Source organism: Rhincodon typus, chromosome 2 (assembly GCF_021869965.1).
Source record: "Rhincodon typus isolate 14 chromosome 2, sRhiTyp1.1, whole genome shotgun sequence".
Taxonomy (NCBI): Eukaryota; Metazoa; Chordata; class Chondrichthyes; order Orectolobiformes; family Rhincodontidae; genus Rhincodon; species Rhincodon typus.
Genome location: NC_063333.1, coordinates 35,526,160 through 35,545,789, shown reverse-complemented (window position 1 = coordinate 35,545,789; position 19,630 = coordinate 35,526,160). Strand labels below are relative to the sequence as shown.

The 19,630-nt window shown below is 39.6% G+C and overlaps 1 protein-coding gene across 8 annotated transcripts in view; it reads left to right on the top strand.

The window, feature by feature from the left end:
- LOC109925759 (protein adenylyltransferase SelO-like) overlaps positions 1–19,630 on the top strand; it is a 146,617-nt gene that overhangs the window by 2,463 nt on the left and 124,524 nt on the right. For all 8 annotated transcript variants that reach the window (XR_007264697.1, XM_048611675.1, XM_048611701.1 and 5 more), the window contains exons 2-4: positions 3,999–4,117; positions 13,073–13,201; positions 16,344–16,408. Coding sequence is in view for 7 of the 8 variants with exons in the window: in XM_048611675.1 (XP_048467632.1) it covers positions 3,999–4,117; positions 13,073–13,201; positions 16,344–16,408 (313 nt within the window). In the remaining variant the exon portion in view is untranslated. The remainder of the gene's footprint in view (positions 1–3,998; positions 4,118–13,072; positions 13,202–16,343; positions 16,409–19,630) is intronic.

The window sequence follows — 19,630 nt, the reverse complement described above, 5'->3', positions numbered from 1 at the left end:
CTGAAGAAGGGTCTAGGCCCGAAACGTCAGCTTTCCTGCTGCTCAGATGCTGCTTGGCCTGCTGTGTTCATCCATTTCTACACCTTGTTATCTCTTTGCAATGATGATACCTGGGCTTCAGGGTTTAAATTATGAGATTAGACAAATTAGGCCTTTAACCTTCTAAATTCTCGAGAATAAAGTGTGATCAAATTGAGATTTTCAGGATATTAACAGGGAAATACAGGGTAGATTTGGATAAACTATTTTCACTGATTGAAGATCCTAGAACCAGGGGACATAATCTAAGAATTAGGGCCTGGCCATTCAGGAGAGATTTTGGAAACAAATTCTACATGCGAAGAGTAATGGAGGTTTGGAACTCTCTTCCTCAAACAGTAGTCAATGCTAATTCAGTTGTTAAATTAAAATCTGAGATAGACAATCTTTTATTAATCAAGGGTATTAAGTGGTATGGACCCAAAATAAGGCATATGGAGTTAGGCAACAGAGCAGTCATGTTCTTATTGAATGGCGGAGAAGTCTCAAGGGGCTGAATGGTCGACTGTTCTTCCTGTGTTCCTATATGTGTGGGAGTACGTCAGTGTTTGTAGATGTCCACCTGTGCTGAAGTTTAAGAATCATTCGTATGACCACAACATTAGTAGTACTGTTAAATATGTTTAAAAATTAATTTGTCATGCCAAATGATCAATTGATCGAAAGGTGCCAAAGAGTGGGATAAACAGAGTAACTTCCTTGTAAATCCTATTGCAAGAGCTATAAAGCAATTTGGGGTATAAAGGCTAACAGCAGTTAGGTTGTGTTGTGTGGACCTTGAATACAATTTATACAATAAAGTTATAGTGATTTTAATGATACAGTGATACTAGTACATGCAGTTTTGGTCATCTATTATAGAAAGATAATTAAAGTCACTATGTACGTGCCATAGGTAGGAACCAAGGTTGAGAAGCATTATTTATGAAAGAAAAAGAACTTGAAATACTGGGACAATTTCTTTACAGTGATGAAGACTACAATTTTTTTTAAATTGTGAGGAATTTTGATAAGGTGTAAAGAGAAAGATACTTTTTCTTGTTCGTGAGTCACTAATAAATTGACACCAATTTCACATCGGCACCCTAAGTGAGGAGAGAGGTTTGAAGAAATGTTTTTGCTTGGATGGCTATTGAACATGAAATGCTTAAAAGAGTTGTCACGTTAAGAGAAACTTGAATAAATATTTAGTGGTTGGGGTAATGATGAAGCTGACTGCTTTCCCCTAGAAGGTGTCCAAACTGCTTCATATTGTTCACGATGCATTCATTGTGGCAAGTGGAGAATTTGTCACCATATTTCTGACTTGTGCCTTTTAGGTGGTGCAGTGACTTTGGAGAGTCAGAAGCTGAATTACTTCAAAATTCCCAGCATCTGACCAGCACTTGCAGCCACCTTTATGTGGCTGTTCCTGTAATTTTACCCTCAGGATGTTAATGGTGTTGCTGAAGAATATCAGGAGGAAAAGTTTAGATTCTATCCTGTTGGAGATGGTCATCTCTTGGCACTTGTGTGGCACAAATATCGCTTGTTACTATCAGCTTGCGCCTGAACATTGTCCAGTTCTAACTGCTTGCAGGTACTGTCTGTTTCGGTGTCTGAGGAATTGCAAATGATTTATGGCAATCATTTGCAAACAACTCCACTTTTGACTATCTGTTGGAGAGGGGGTCTTTGCTGAAGCATCTGATGATTGTTGGGAGCACAACACTATCCTAACTCAGTAATATTTTAGGTGTGAGATGATTGACTTCCAATGATCGCAACCATCTTCTTTTATGTTAGATGCAGCTCCAAGTAATGGGTAATTTGCCCCCCGTTTCCATTGACTTCAATTTTCCAAGTCTTCCTTGAATGCATTAAAGTGCAGTCTTGATGAGTAGTCGTCATACTTTACCTCCGGAATTTAGTTCTTTTGTCTATGTTTTGAATACGCCGTGGGTGAGTGTGAAGTTATGCACGTTGGTAGAAAGAATAGAGGCACAGACTATCTTCTAAATGGGGAAAAGTTTCAGAAATCTGAAGCGCAAAGAGACTTAGGAGTCCTAGTTCAAGATTCTGTTAAGGTTAACGTGCAGGTTCAGTTGGCATTTAAGAAGGCAAATACAGTATTAACATTCATTTGGGAATCTGTGGCAGCGTTGACCACAGACAGCAGAGCGAGATAAGTGGAGGACTTTTCAAAGGTTGTTGAACTTTTAACTTATTCCTTTATTTTCCTAGGTTAAACTACAAAAGACTTTAATGTAAACTATTACCCATTTCTTTATTTTCTGTTATTCAATGAAATAATGCTTAACTTTTTAACCCTCATTTCTCTCACTACTTTGCACTTAAGCTTTTTTTATACTTAGGTAACTTGGTACCTAAGATGGGACCATTAGTGGTTACATTATACACTGTTTACTGTACTCTTGTACTTCTGTACTTGAGTACATGTGACAATTAAATCTAAAATTAAAATAAAAGATTAAATTAATTAAAACTTCAAGAGGGCTAAAATACAAGAGCAGAGACGTGCTGCTGATGTTGCATAAAGTTCCTGTCGGACCGCATTTGGAATATTATGAACTATTTTTAGCTCTATATCTAAGGAAGGATGTGCGTGAGCAATTTTTAGCCCTGTATCTAAGCAAGGATGAGGGGTTCTAGAGGAGGTTTGCAAGAATGATCCTGAGTATGAAGGGCTTGCCATGTGAGGAGCGGGTTGAGGACTCTAGATCTGTACTCAATAGAGTTTAGAAGGATGAGGGGGGAGATCCGATTGAAATTTACAGAATACTGAGAGGCTAGATAGAGTGGATGTGGAGAAGATGTTTTCAGTAGTAGTTTGCCACATGGGGCTGTGGAGGCCAAGTCATCGAGTGTATTTAAGACAGAGATAGATAGGTTCTTGATTAGTAAGAGGATCAAGGGTTACAGGGAGAAGGCAGGAAAATGGGGTTGAGAACCATATCAGCCATGATCAAATGGTGGAACAAACATGATGGGCTGAATGGCCTAATTCTGCTCCTGTATCTTGTGGTCTTATAGTTTGTATCAAGTGAAACTGAAATTTGCTTTAGTATCAGTATGGAAGTGCTGGTATAGGACTGGGTGGACAAAGTCAGAAGTCACATGACACCAGGTTATTGTTCAACAGGTTTATTTGAAATCACGAGCTTATAAAGCGCTGCTGCTTTGTCAGGTGAAGTCATACTGAAAGCGATTTCAAATAAACCTGTTGAATTATAAACTGGTATCGTGTGATTTCTGGCAAGGTCCCAGACGACTATAGTGCGTTCGCTTATTAGAGAGAGGTAAAGATGTAATGAGGTCTGGAACTAAGTCACCCTGGACAAGCCCAAATTGAGCATCAGTAAGTAGGTTATTGCTGAGTAAGTGATGCTTTATAGCACTGTCGCCAAAATCTTCTATCAGTTGCCGTTGTTTGAGGGTAGACTAATTGTGCTGTAATTGACTGTAGTGAATATTTCTTGGTTTTTGTGGACAGGATGTGCCTTGGCAATATTCCACATTGTTAGGTTGGTTCCCATATCGTAGTTTCTTCTGTCTTTCCTCCTCTGCACTCTCCTCCCTTTTTCCTCTCTCTCTTTCCTTCTTTCCCCTTTACTTCTCCCTCTGTTTCATAACTTTGTTTCCTTTCATCTTTTCTCTTTTTCAATCTCACAGTCACAGTCTCTACAGCCACTTCCTTCTCCTCTTTCTCTCCACTTACCTTTATCCCCCTTTTGTTTTCTCCTTTATTCAGTTTTCTCTCCCCCAATCAGTCGATGGTTAGATTGTGAAAAGCAGTGTTTGGAGAAGAGATGAGGGTTTCAGAGTTATTTCTGTGTGGGTGGGGGAGCCATTAGGTGAATTACTTGCTCAGGTTAGAGGCACAGAGTTGTTGATAACAAACAAATTGGACTACCATTTTGATATTGATGATGAATAATATTTCTTTGTGTTTTTTATAGATTCTTTTCCACTTGATCCTATCACAGAAAATTATGTACGTCAAGTGAGGGATTGTATTTTTTCAGCAGTTCATCCAGAACCTTTCAACTCAGCAGTCAAGCTGGTCGCAGTTTCAAAGGTTAGCACATAGTCTTCAATAACAGTGGTCTCTGTGTTGAATCAATATGTCACTTAAATTATTAATTAATTTGTTGTATTAATGCTATCTGTTTCCTGAATAAAACTGGATGTTTAAGTTGTGTTTTTTATAAACTTAGCATGGATGTAAAATTAAAATCACTATTTTGCAAATACTCTTTTCTTAATTCTTATTTTTATGTCTAATGTGTTTGTCTTGTTAGGACTGAGGTTGGAGGGGTACATAGCTTTCTTTTTAGTACCATTTCTCAACTAGTTACCAAAAAAGAACATATTTAACCGGTTGATGATTTTTAAAAATTATTGATTCGGGGAATGTAGGCATCGCTGGCCAGGCCACTGTTTATTCGCATCACTAATTTGCTTGAGAAGGTGAACTGTCTTCTTGAACTATTACAGTCCATTTAGTGTAGCTTCACCCACAATACTGTTAGGGAGAGAGTTCCAGGAGCTTGACTCAGTGTCAGTAAAATGATACAGTTCCATCTTCCAATAAGTTCTGAAGAAAGGAGTTATGTCAGACATGGAATATTAACTGTTTCTCTCTCCACAGATGCTGCCAGACCTGCTGAGCTTCTCCAGCATTCTTTGGCTTTGCTTCAGATTTCCAGCATCTTCAGCATTTTGCTTTAATATGATATAGTTCCATGTTGGGATGGTGTGTGGTTTCGAATCTCAGAATCACAGAATTGCAAAAGGAGTCTATCGCGTCTGCTTTGGCTCTCTGAGCATTTGAATTTAGTACTGATCTCCTGCCTTTTCCTCACAATTCTGAACTTTATTTCTATTTAAGTAATCATCCAATGCCCACCTAAATGCCTTAATTAGGCACCACAGGCCCATAGAGGGGAACCTTTCGATGGTAGTGGTCCGTGTACCTGCTACCCCTTATCTGCCTAGATGCCATGGGTTTGGTAGGTGCTGTCTATGGAGCCTCGGCTAATTTCTGCAGTACATCTTGTAAGTGGTATACAGTGTTGCCACTGTGTCTGTAAAAAGTTAATGTTTGTGCATATGGTATTAATCAAGTGGGTTGATTGTCCTGGATGGTGTCAAGCATCTTCTTCAGTGTTGTTGGAGCTGCACGAATCCAGGCAAATGGGGAATATTCCATCACTTGTGGTTTATGCCTTGTAGATAATGAACAGATTTTTGGGAGGCAGGAGCTGAATTATTTGCTGCAGGATTCCTAACGTCTGACCTATTCTTGTAACAATAGTATCTATATGGCTAGTCCAGTCATGTTTTGTCAATGGTACCCCCACAATGTTGGTAGTGGTGGGTTTAGCAATGGTAACACTATTGAATGTCAAGAGAAGTTGGTTAGATTCTCTCTTGTTGGAGACAATTATTGACTGACACTTGTATGGCACAACAGTAACTTGCTACTTGCCAGTCTAAGCCTGGATGTTGTCCAGGTTTTGCTACATTTGAATACAGACAACTTCAGTATCTGAGGAATCAAGAACAGTTTTGAACATTGTGCAATCATCAGTGAACATTCCCACTTCTGACCTTGTGTTGGGGGAAAGATCATTGATGAAACAGATGAAGATGGTTAAATTGTTCTGAGGAAGGGTCACTCGACCCAAAATGTTAATTTTGATTCCTGTCCACAGATGCCTCCAGATCTGCTGAGCTTTTCCAGCAATTTCTATTTTTGTTCCTGATTTACAGCATTCACAGTTCTTTCGACCCTCCTCGATTGAGTTGTTTAATTGGCCACAACCATTCATGTTTGCATGTGGCAGGATAGCACAGCTTGGATCTGATTTGTAATGGTCAATTACTTAAGCCTTAGTGTAGTCTGGTCTGGGTCAGCATTAGAAACGATTCAGTCAAGTTTCTTTAGTCAACAAAGAGTAACTTTTTTATTTTAATTAAAACTTAAACAAACATGTCAAGGTTATTAACAAACATGGTTAGACTATGAAGATAGATATAACTTAGATTGTAACATTCCTGAATTAACATGAGGCAAATATAGGTAACACACTGTGGTCCAATACATCAAATGGTAAACGTGATCATGACAGGCTCCACAGATTTCTTAGCAAACCTCCCCCGCCCCTGACGGCCCCATTCCAGCAGCCATTAGTGATGCAGTGGGTCACAAATCTCATGAAAATGTCATAATGGATTCTAATTACTCATCTTCGATGACTTGGTGTTGAAACTTTCTCAAAAACTGCTCCTTTATACGGGACTGTGTTCCCCTGGATTTCAAAAACTGCAGTACTGTACCTACAGGCATAGCTCCAGTATGTTCACAGACAGCAGTCTTCACCAAACCAGTATTGCTCTTAGATTTTTTGCCTGAGTTGAATTCTTGATCAGTTGCAAAAAGCTTGTGGGTTTCCTTCACCCTCACTCCCGTAGCTCCTGAAATTTTTCTTGAGCTCTAACCCCAACAGTTTGCTGTATCTACTGATTTCTAGAGCCTCTCCCTGTGTTCTGATTATGCAGCATGCCATTTCAGCAGTCCAGTTAAACTGTTCATTTCTGCATGGAGTGAGCTTCTGTCTCTGTCTGTCTCTAATTCCAATTGATTGTGACCCAGAAATTGTCCCTAAGTGACCCCTGAGATTTTTTTTCGATTGAATTCGTATTTCATGATCTGCCACGGTGGGATTTGAACCCATGGCCATGGAAAATTAGTCTGGGGTTCTGGATTGCTAGCTTAGTGACATACATCACCACCTCCCCTGTCTGAGTTTCTCAATCAGGGATAATCTAAATGCAAAGGGAAAATTAATACTCCCAAATTGTGAATTAATGAGATGCAAATACGTGCAAATAGGCTTCCACCATCTGTGTCTTATAATTTAAGGAAGGAGAGTGTATTTGCAGTAGTTTCACTTGATGGTGAGAATCTGATTTTTTGACTCTTGCCCAATCAAACCATTGCATTTATTCTCACCACTTCAGGTAAAGGAAGATCACAGCCATCATGTTCACATCTGTCGATCTACACTTGCTGCTCACCAACCTTATTTTTATTTACCAAATTTGACACATTCATGTATGTACAAAATAACCCTTGTTTAAACATTATTACATTTCCTCTTACACTGTCCTCAAGAAAATCTCATCTTCTTACTGCAGTGCTATCTGTCTTTCCCAATCCTTCATGCACCTTGCTGTTCCCTTGCTAATCTTAAATCCTGCTTCCCAACCCAATCTAAATTAGTTTAAACCCTTCACTAGCAAAATGCCTTGCAAAGATATTGGTCCCACCTGTACTCAGATACAACCTATGTTACCTATATAGATCTCAACTGCCTTAGAATGGGTTCCAGTATCTTAAGAATCTAAAGACCTATCTGCTGCATCATCAAACCATCATGCATTCATCTGGTCTGTTCTAATTTCTATATTTAATAACACCTAGCATGCAGAGTAATTTGGGAGATTATTGCCTTTGAGGTCAGGCTTGCTAGTTTATTTTCGAGCTCCCTAAAATCTGCCTGTAGGATCTTTTACCTGTGTTGATGGTACTGATTTGTACTACAACATCTAGTTGTTCACGCTTCTCCCTCAGAGTTTCATGCAGCCGCTAAGTAAAATCCTTGGCTCTAGCAACAGGGAGGCGTCATGCCATCCTATATTTACTTCTGACACCACAGAAATACTTCACTCTCTCTCCTGCTAAATATCAAACTGTCAATCATTATTGCTTTCCCAGTCTTCCTCCTGCCCACAGCTGGGCCAGCCTCAGTGTCACAGATTTGTCTGTACACAACCTACCATTCTCAACTGTGTTCAGAACTAAATACTGGTTAGAGAGCAAGACGGGTTCATGTTACTCTGGCACTACCTGCCTGATCCTCCATGAGTGCCTTTTGAACACCCATTTTCTCTCTACCTGCTAAGTTGCGGAGTGACCACATTAATAATGTGCTATCCATAAGTCTTTCAATCCTGCAGATCCAACACAATTGATGCCGATTATTGGTCAAGCTCTAAAACCTTGAACAGCCCTAGCTGATGACACTACCTAAACACATCACTTCCAGGAAAAGGGCAGCATCCTGGTGGTTCCCACATGGAGCATGATTTGCCCTGTTAAGGACCATGATCCTCTTCCATGCCTCAATTTAATAGCTTATTAAACTAAAGAATTACACTCACCAGACAGTTGCTTCTGATGCAAACTAATTATTCAATGTCCACCATTTACTTACTTTCATTGTCACTGTTATGAGTTTTAAAAAGACCTACATTGTACTTAACAATTTTCGTGATGTTATACAGTTGCAAACATGACCTTTCATGCCCTTGAGCCTGTTCCATCATTCGATTTAGATAATGGGTGAACTGTATCTTAACTTAATTTGCTCATCTTGGTTTTATATTTTCAACTAAGCTCAACAATGTTTTGCAACAAAATGCTTTCCTGATATTACCCATTGTTGGGTTCACTCTAATTTGAAGATTTGCCTCCTCCTCTGGAAACTCCCTTAAAGGAAAATTTTCTCTCTGGCTGTCTTATGGCATCCTTTTATGCCATTATCTTAAACACAGCATTTGATAATGCACATAACTGTATATACCCAATTACACACAACATTATGGAATCTGTCTTTGTTATAAAGCAGAGGTTAAACCTCTTCTGAGAACTAAAACCGAAACACCCAAATAGGAGCACCTCGCCATATAATCCGTAAAAGGAGTGTGAAATGTGGTGTAGCCTGCCTTTTAGCAACTTATAGAGATTAAATAAAATAAACCCCTGACACTCACTTTACAATGAACAGTTAAAAATTTATTTATCTAACTCTAACAGTGAACAAGTTAACTAAAGTATTAACAAACTACATAAGTCCCTTCTAAATACTAACTATTCCTGACTAAAACAAGATCCTAACGGTATGCTCTTCCAATAAATAAAGTCCCACTTATATAAATAACAAAAAATAGAATTTAGTCTCTCAAAATTACAGCCAGGTTACGTGTCTTCCAGAATGTTCTATGAAGAATGCCTTCTCCGTCAATACTTCTGTCAGGAATCTTAACTAGTTGTGCCATTGGTAGCTTTGATTTAGGCGGTGTTTTCTCTAAGACTTAGAGAAAACTGTGAGAGCCAACAATATTCTCTTGAGAGCCGAGAGCTGTTAACTCTGGCAGATGGTAGTTCGATCTCCTGTCTTTGTCCAACTTCCCTCTTTTATACCCTTGATGACATATCAATTTCTTACAATAGGATTGGCCCTATGTTGTCAAAACGATCAGATTTAAATTTAATTGGTTTTTGATATCTAAGTACCTGGTTCAAATTGATTGGATAAATTCAAAACTTGTCACCTTGACAAGAAGAACAAAACTGCTGCTTGGCCTGCTAACTGTATGGCCTTTTGATACAAATGTTTCAGTTTGTGTGCTCTCTGTGCTCTTACAAACTTTCAAGTTGCTCACAGACATCCTTTTTTAAAATTCTAAGCTTGGAAACAGCACATCATCTTTTAAAGGGATCACGCATTGCTTTTCCCCCAGCATTTTACAAACACCAAATTCTAATTTTCTGCCTCCCAAACCATAGGTACTCTACCCAACTTTGCAACAGTCCTCATAATGTAACTTATCATTCCATTAAACTTGTAGTGTATCATCTCCAAAAGCATTATTATTTATGCTGAGCTTTGTAGCCCAGAACTGCATATGATACTCCAGGTTCATTCTGTATACCTGTAGCAGGACTTCCATCCCTTTTTCATTTTAGTCCTCATGAAATTAAGATTAATATTCCTTTGGTCTTTTTATTGCTTCTTCTACCTGTCTACTCGTGCTTCTGTGATTTCTGCACTTGGATGCTTAACTCACTCCTTCTGAAGGCACGAATCAGTTTTAGATTTTATTGGCCCTGGTGGTCCTGTCTTTTCTTATTCAAGTTTTGACTCTTGTGTAAGACAGTGATTAGCATTTTCGAGCATAAGTAAGTGAACATCAATACAGAATGGAAAACTTGGCTAATTTTTATTTTTCTGTTTCTTGTTTCTTCTCTCAAGATTAATTTCCCAGGGCTTCTGAGACAACTCCTAAATGTTTCATTCCTGGCACAATCTCAGCATTTATCAAATAACTGATGTCCTGCAGAATTTCTCTAAGCTGTAATCTTTCTCAGCTGCATCATGTAAATACTGCTTGTGGACTTCCTTCACCCTATTGCACTGAACTACCAGTGACCCCCAAGATTTCTTTTTCACTGAACCTTTTTCCACTGCACAGTCATCATTTCTTGGGATTTTCCCTGAGTCTTAACTGCTTGCAGTCTGCTAACAGTGGCACTTGTTGTAACTGGTGCTACTTCTACTGTTTCAGAACTCTCCTAGCTCTAAACTACAATTAACTTCTCCCAGGAAACATGTATCCAGGTAAATTGAAACTAAACAATCTTCTTAAGTTCCACCCATCTCCATGATGATGTGGCCTCCTCTGAGCTATCCTTAATCTAATTTTCAGACTATGTCAGACTAAGGGGAATCAGATAATCAGTGTGGTGGGAGATTGTGATGTGTGAACTAGAAATGAAACACTGTCAGGAAGCATTTTAAACTTTCTTCGAAGTATCAGTACTGCAAGCAATGTTAACACTGTAGGCAGAATGTCTCCAGCCACTGGACAACATTGGCAAAGGCAAGTCAATTGAGAAAATATGGCAAGATTGGAAAAATGAAATTCTCCACACCAGGAAGAATAAGTCCAATTTTGAACCTCGGGTTTGAATGGTGAGTTATAAATCTCTCTGGTAAACACAGAGAGTCCAATTTATGTGCATTAAATCTAATTATTACATATTCTTGCTTCATTTTTATATAATTTGCTATTCTCCAACATGATGGCTAGAAACTAGACAGCTACAATTCTGGAAATAAAAGTTGGAATGGGTACCTGATGGCTCCAGCTTATCGCTTGCTCTTCAGGGCTTCCATCTTGGGTAGCAATCAATCATAGCCTTCATCTGCAGAGATTGACATGGGACCTTCTTCAGGTCATTATGGCACATTTCTGACTCCCATAAGAGTACAGTTACACACTTCAGTGCTGCACTTCAGAGTGCACTGATGCCTTTCAATATATTACTTTGACGGGCCATTTTGGTGCAAGAAGAAGCATGCTTTTCATGTGTCGGAGCAACGTGCAACTCCGGGCTTTTTACTTCTTAGCGCATATTCACTCTGTGCCTTGTTGGATGCTCACTCCAATTTTGCCTTGCCTTGCCTTTTTGCCACCTCATTCAGAATTTACAGCACAGAACTTTTGTCTTGCCTTTTGGCTCCGAGCCAAAGCTAAACAGCTGGTCATGGTTGTCAGCAGTATTCAGTCAAGAGAGTAAGACTTGTTGCTGTATGGCACCGTACTACATCAATGTCACACCAATAGCATGTGCCAGCAGCTCATGTGTGCAAAGACACTGACATTTGGTTGAACCACATACAACGTGTCAAAGTCTCAGGGGAGTTGTCTACGGTCAAATCAAGGGAACTGTAGACAGTCAGCGGTTCAAGCCACAGTTAGTCAAGGCAGTGTCCAAACTCAATCCAGGGACTTTGCACAGTCAGACAGACCCTTAGGATGTTGAGGTTTAGCAGTTCTGTACCATTACAGGCTGGGGAGTGGCCCAAAGTCAGTCCTGAAAAATGACAAAATGTTCTGATATGCTGGGCATTAGGAAAATTGTAGCGCTCCCTTAGACAGGGTTCTAACGTGGTATGGCACTAGAAGCGGGGAGCTAGTGTAGCTTCAGTCTTGACCCCTATTGCACACACCATAAACTGAAACAGGGATGTTTCTGTTCCATGTGATTCAGTAACATAAATTTCACTTTGCTATTGGGAAAATAATAAATATCTAATTTATAAAATTCCAGTCTTCTGATCTATAACCCAGAATATCGATTGATATTGTTTTGTTATGACATCGAACATTTTATAAAAGCCTTAAACAGGAGATAAAATCATCTCGTTATCATGGTTCAGGATATCACTCTTCAAGTATGTTCCATTTGAAAAATATAATCTGTTTTCCTCTTTCTTTGAAATAATTATTGAGGACACTGAAGAACTTTTGAAGTATAATCCACAGAATCATGTACATTTGTCATATAATACAGGTTTTGTTTGTACTCTTTGTACACAGGGAGGGATGGTATATTTTAAAAAGGAAATAATTTGTAGTTTTGCAGGTTAAAACTGCTTAGTGACACAGGGGATACAATATTGAATGAATCAAACTGCATTGCTGTTACTGAATGCAGAAATTTGAAGTTGATTAACACTGTTGATTTGAAAGGAAGAACAATTGATTCCAGTCACACATGTCTTGGACCTTTTGAACAGTGCTGTAACACTATTTGATTCAGTTCTGCTCATGCCTTTTGCAAAAGCAACTTCGGGAGATTGTGTGTGCAGTTCTGATACAGGCCTTTATTTCACTTCATAGATCATAAATGTGACTGGCTACAAATTATAATAAATCTAATAATAGCACTGTGGGTGCACCTACATCACATAGACTGCATGCAACGGCTCACAAAGGCAGCTCGTCACCAACTTCTTAAAGGAAATTAGGGATGGGCAATGACTGTTGGCTTAGACAGGGACACCAACATCCAGTGAACAAATAAAAAATAGTCTTATTATGAATAATTTTAGTTGATCTGCTTTCAAAATCACCCTGTTCAGAGATGTTATAACAGACCTCAGCAGCAAAATGGACTTGAACCTGGGCTTCCTGGTCCAGGGGTAGGGACACTACTGCTATGCCACAAGGGACCTTTAATTAGGATAAGAATATTTAACTTCTCAATTAATTTCAGCTTAACTCATTTAAAGTGGTTTACTAAACTTATGTCTGTAACTAGATTTTTAAGAATTGATCTGAAATATGTGGTTCTATCATGTGTAGTAACAATCATTAATATATTTTTTTAAATCAGGAGGTTGTGGAAGACCTATTGGACTTAGATCTGTCTATAACAGAGACCAAGGAATTTATTCAGTTTGTTAGTGGTGCGCAAATTCTGGCTGGATCTGTACCTCTCACTCATAGATACGGTGGTCATCAGGTAAAGTAGGAATATGTTATGAAGTCATTGAAAAGAATTTACCCTATTATTGTACTTGTATTCCTTTTCTTTTTGATCAAGTAAAATGATTCAATGGTTTACAAGGCGAGCAGTGATGATGCTTAAAAATGAAAGTTCACAATATGACAGCATTTTTATCAAGTAAGATAAAGCAGGCAGATGAAAGGGGATTGTGAGAACTTTATAAATCTCACCAATGTGCTGCAGTTTCAAAATAAGAGTAAACAGTGTAAGATCTGTATTAGCTAAATCTTGGTGGTTAGTTTAACCCACTTTAGTGCTGTTAAGTTCAGTTGTCCTTGTGTGTTAAGTATTGAAGTATTAATAATCTTTTAGTTACAGTTTTCTGTTAGTTTTTCTCAGTCAGTTGGCTGACTCAAACAGGTTTGACAGAAATCATGGAGCAGGTTACCACTGTGTCTTGGTCAGGAAAATACACATAAATGGTAAAGTCTAAAGAGAGGGTGAAGTTAAAATTAAAGTTAAATCAAGGTTGGAGGTATGTAATTTTGTATAGATTACAAAGTAAAACATTCAGCAGTTTGGATAATAGCACGATAGTTAAATCTTATTTCATTAAGACATTTTCAGTATTATCTGAAACAGGTTCTGTTTGCATATGGATAATTTGCAAAGACATTGGGTATTCTTGAAGCCTCGTGAAATGTGGAAATAAACATTGGTCTAGAATAAACTTCTGCAGTTAGGGTAATTTATGGTGATTATGATTAAATATCTCTTTTTCCGGCATTATGTGTAGCAGCATTACTTTCCTGACTATTGAAAAGCTATTCAATCTGTTTCTCTGAGTGGAAGTTTACTACAAACATGAATCTGAAAATGAGAAAGAAAATTTCGATGTTGCAGCATTAAGAAAATGGAAATCACAGGAGGAATATTTTAAATAGATATCATTTCGATAGGAAATATATAATTACTCTCTAAATTATTTCTTCATACTAATGGGTATAATTGTTAAGGTTGTCCATGTTCTTAATTAGTTTACAGAAGGATACATTTCATGTAAGTTGTTTGTTGACATGAAAATAAGTGAGGTTGTTGACTTGCTGGCCAAGCTGACTTGTTTTCATTCAGACGTTTTGTAACCATGCTAGGTAACATCATCAGTGAGGCCTCCGATGATGCGATGTTGTTCTGCTCCGCTTGGAATTCATACTGTCCAGTCTGTTATGGTGAGTTATGTCATTTCCGGTTCTGTTCCCAATTCTATGCACAGGAATTCCTAGAGGAATGGTTCTCAACCCATAATGCAATCAGCAAACATATAGAATTAGACCCCATATACAAACCCATACGGAACAGAACCGGAAATGAGACACAACTCACCATAACAGACTGGGCAGTATAAATTCCAAACGGAGCAGAACAACATCGCTTCATCGGAGGCCTCATTGATGATGTTACCTAACATGGTGATGAAATGTCTGAATAAAAATAAGCCAGCTGGGTGAGCAAGTCAACAACCTCACCCACAACCCGAGCTACAAATCTTTGCAAAAACCTTAAATGAAAATAAGTGCAATTCTTGAGAAATTATTCTTCAGTTTAGCGATTCAATCCTTTTTCACTATCTCACTGGATAACAATGAAGTTAATGGTTCTGTTTTAATGGCAGAGGGTGGTGTGTGTATGGAACGAGCTGCCAGAGGAAGTGGTGGAGGCAGATACAATTACAATATATAAAAGACATCAGATGGGTATATGAATAGGAAGAGTTTAGAGGGATATGTGCCAAATACTGGCCAATGGGACAGGATCAACATGAGTCAAACTTTCCTAATAAAGGTATGATGCCAGAAATGCTTACCCCAACTCCAAGATGATTGGTGCGAGTGAATGTACTGTTTTCTCCTGTTGCCACTGAAATAACTGCACAGAAGCTGGTATCCCGTTACCAAGTCACCCTTCATGTACTTGTGCACAGTACACTGCCTATGGCCACGACCAAGGAATTCTAAATCCTCTGTTAATATTGGTCAGCCAGGTCCTACTGATTGACCCAGGTTAAGAACCCGAATCAAGGACCTCAGTCACCAAGGCCCACCTGGTTCCAATCACTACGCTTTTGAACCCAATAAACTTCTGAATAAACATAAACACATTAAGACAATATTAAAAAATCATAAGAATGCATATACCTTTAATAGAGTAATCTTCAGGAAAGCAAGAAGAGAAACAATTATATTCCACAGAATGTACCGTATGCTATGGTGCTGGGGCTGACCTTGCGAGTACATTGATCTGCAGGTAACGCATTAGATGACAAGGACTGAGTGTACAGCATCATGCCCATGTGCCAAGTCAAGCTCCCTGCAAACTCAAAATTAGCCCTTAAAAGGGCTGGCACAGTGGCTCAGTGGTTAGCACTGCTGCCGCACAGCACCAGGGATCCAGGTTTGTGTGGAGTTTGCACATTCTGCCCGTGTCTGCGTGGGTTTCTTTGGATGATCCGGTTTCCTCCCACAGTCCAAAGCTGGGCAGGTTAGATGGATTGGCCATGCTAAATTGCCCAGTGTCCAGGGATGAGTAGGTTAGGTGGATTACCCATGGAAAATGCAGGGTGACAGGGATAGGGTACGGGGTGGGTCTGGTTTGGATGCTTTTTGAAGGGTTGGCGTGGACTCAATGGGCCGAATGGCCTGCTCCCACACTGTGGGGATTCTGTGATTTTTAAAAGTATTGCATGTAGGGTCAGGCCATATATGCCAGAATGATTCTGGCTCACTAGCTGATCTCGATAAAAGTAGCAGTTGGTTCGACTTCCATTCCCGATTGACTGTGCCATTATGTGAAACACTAAAGATTCAACTGTTATAGCTAATTTTGTCCTCACTCTACCAAGCTCATCATCCAGGTTCACATGTGATACACAGTTACATGAACAAAGATCTAAAGGACTAGTGGCATCTCTAGTACTGTATCCTAGAAGGAATCATCACCTTCATGGACAAGAGGTTAAAAGGAGATCCATAGTGTGCAAAAAAAAGTGAATAATTTTGTTCTAATGTTGTCTTAAAGTGCTTTCATAATTTCTTGATTGATGAGTTTATGGAATGCGACAAACTGTTAAATCATTTTTTTTCTTTATCTTTACACGCAGTTTGGAATCTGGGTTGGCCAGCTGGGTGATGGAAGAGCTCATTTGCTTGGGGCATATACAAACAGGTAAACAAAAGCATTTTTAGGGAGATTTGAACTGAATGGCTTGAATCGAATTTGTTTACAGAATCACAGAATTGTTACATTACACAAGAAGGCCATATTCATCTATTGTGTCAGCACTGGCTTTCTGAGCCTTTTAACATTGCCAGATGCCTGCCTTTTCTCTATAAACCTGCATATTTTCTACTTAAATAATCATCCACAATGCCCTTCCAGGCAGTGGATTCCAAACTCAGAAGACTTACTGTATGAAAAGATTTTTTTTTCTCATTTCGCATTTCCTTCCTTTGCAAAACAGTTTAAAACTGTAACCTCTAGCTCTCGATCCTTGTATGAGTGGGAACAGTTTATCCATATCTATTCTGTTCAGACCCCTTATGGTTTTGAAAGCTTCTAACAAATCTCCTTTCAGCCTTTACCTGCCTAGGAACAGATCTGATTTCTCCAATCTAACCTCATAACTAAAGTATCTTACCTCTGGAACAATTCTTGTAAACGTGTTCAGAAAAGAAATTGTGGAAGAAGTTAGGAAATCAGCAAAGTAGACGTTACTACTGACTAAATCCATGAATGCAGTGTGTTTAAGATCCTGAACCACACTATCCAGAAGACTCCAGTTTAGATCTCTGGTTGTTGCTTGGTTGGCTGATCTCATTGAATAGCAGTAAAGGTTTAAGCAGTCTTATTTTAGGAATAGGGAAAATCAGTTCAAGGTGCCCATTTCTAATCACTAACGAATGGATTCTATTGAAAAAATATACTCATTAACTGAGCTCGATAATGAATAAGACTGTTTTGGCTTCCATGGTACAACAATGTTCAATCATTCATTTGAGTTCCAACAAGAAGACTAATTATGAAATTGCATCCCAGCAAGAACTAGTGCCGAGAGGTAAGGGAATCTTAAGGGAAATTTGCAAAAACATAATGGGCAGAACTTCTGGGCCCACCAAGAACCTTTGGTGGGTGTACATGGGAATTTAATTGAATGAGAGGCAAAAATTCAGTTTCCTGACTGTAGATTAAAGTTTTACAATTAAGTTGTCAGAATTTTATAAGTCAATTGGCTAGTCTGAGCTTCATGATCAGAAACTTATTTGCATTCACTAGCATTCACGAATACTAATTAATACCCCAGCATGCTGGAATTATGTTCACCAGCACAATCTTGTTAGCTAAAAATGGGAGATGTATCCACAAACCTGACTATACATACGAGGTAAGCACCTGAGGGGGTGAACTTGTTCCTTCAAACTCCAGTGAGTAAACTCCTTTCATTACTTGGCTGCTTCATTACCAAGCTATTTCTTTATGTAAATACTTACAGTGTAAGCCTCTGAGTCAACTCATGAGAAGTCTTGGTCATCTGCAGTCTTGTTTATAATGTGTAGTGTACTACAGTGTAATGGGTGAAACCTGTCCATGTCATCCAGCTCCTAAGAAGTCTCAGGCATGTGCCGTTTTGCTCATTGTAGTTCATTGCTCACAATGTAAGGGATAAAGGCTGATTGGGCTCACTAGCCTGCCCAAGCAAGGCACCAGCCTGATCAGGGCTGGCAAGCAAGGCTCAAATGAAAAGGTTGCTCAACAGAAAAAGGGTTCAATGGATCATGTTCATAGACAAGGTGAGCTGAGTGGAAAGGAATTAAACTTGTCAGGGACACTGGAAAGATTTGGAAGATGGTAGGAGCAAATAGATGAGAGAGTCACAGTGATAGGTTCAAGAGAGACAAGGGAGAGGGGGAGCTGTATGTTAAGGGTGAGGAATACATTTGGCTGTGCAGGAGCCATAATTGAGGTGATGATTGGTCTGAGGTGATGTTTGCTGGACTCTGCACAGTCTGACTCTTTGACAGATTGAGAACTTAGAAAACGGATGTTAAATCAGCTGCAGATGAGGAAGAAGGGTAGCCTGATGCTGAGGGAGTCAGTGCTGATGACAAGGGTGCTGAGGAAGCCAGAGCAGTAGTGAGATGAGGTATACAGGCTGGAAGAATCTGATAGCAGCTAGTTTTGAGGATAAATTACTTTGCATTAATATATGTAAATACTGAGAACTATGAGTCAGTTGTGGCTCAGAAGTATTCCTGTCTTCAAGACAATGATTAGATTATAACTTTAAATCATCAAGGTGCTTTGTTTAGAGTAAATTGTAAATTAATTCATCTTGTACAGTTGATGCAAATCAATAAAGCATTATATGATGTGTGCCTGAGATACATGTGAGGCATTCATCTCAAAGCCATGTTTGGCAATGGTGTCCTTTTCAAACATAAAACTTTGCTGATAAACTATCAAATGTGCATGTTCTAATTATGGTGAAAGATCAGTGGGCTGATAGTACATGAATGTTTGAAGTGTGAACCCTGGAACATGTGTAAAAGTCCGTATCACTGATGCAAGTAGTGCTAAATTGGCAGCTGCAATAAAGCGACAGACCTCTGCAGCAGAGATAGTAGGAACTGCAGATGCTGGAAAATCTGAGATACCAAGGTGTAGAGCTGGATGAACACAGCAGGCCAAGCAGCATCATAGGAGCAGGAAGGCTGACGTTTCGGGCCTAGACCCTTCATCAGAAATGGGGGAGGGGAAGGGGGTTCTGAAATAAATAGGGAGAGAGGGGGAGGCGGATAGAAGATGGATAGAGGAGAAGATAGATGGAGAGGAAATAGACAGGCCAATGGGGATGGAGCCAGTAAAGGTGAGTGTAGGTGGGGAGGTAGGGAGGAGATAGGTCAGTCCAGGGAGGACGGACAGGTCAAGGGGGCGGGATGAGGTTAGTAGGTAGGAAATGGGGGTGCGGCTTGAGGTGGGAGGAGGGGATAGGTGAGAGGAAGAACAGGTTAGGGAGGCGGGGACGAGCAGGTAGGTGGAGGGGAGATTTTGAAGCTTGTGAAATCCACATTGATACCATTGGGCTGCAGGGTTCCCAAGCGGAATATGAGTTGCTGTTCCTGCAACCTTCGGGTGGCATCGTTGTGGCACTGCAGGAGGCCCAGGATGGACATGTCGTCTGAGGAATGGGAGGGGGAGTTGAAATGGTTCGAGACTGGGAGGTGCAGTTGTTTATTGCGAACCGAGCGTAGGTGTTCTGCAAAGCGGTCCACAAGCCTCCGCTTGGTTTCCCCGATGTAGAGGAGGCCACAACGGGTACAGCGGATGCAGTATACCACATTAGCAGATGTGCAGGTGAACATCTGCTTGACGTGGAAGGTCTTCTTGGGG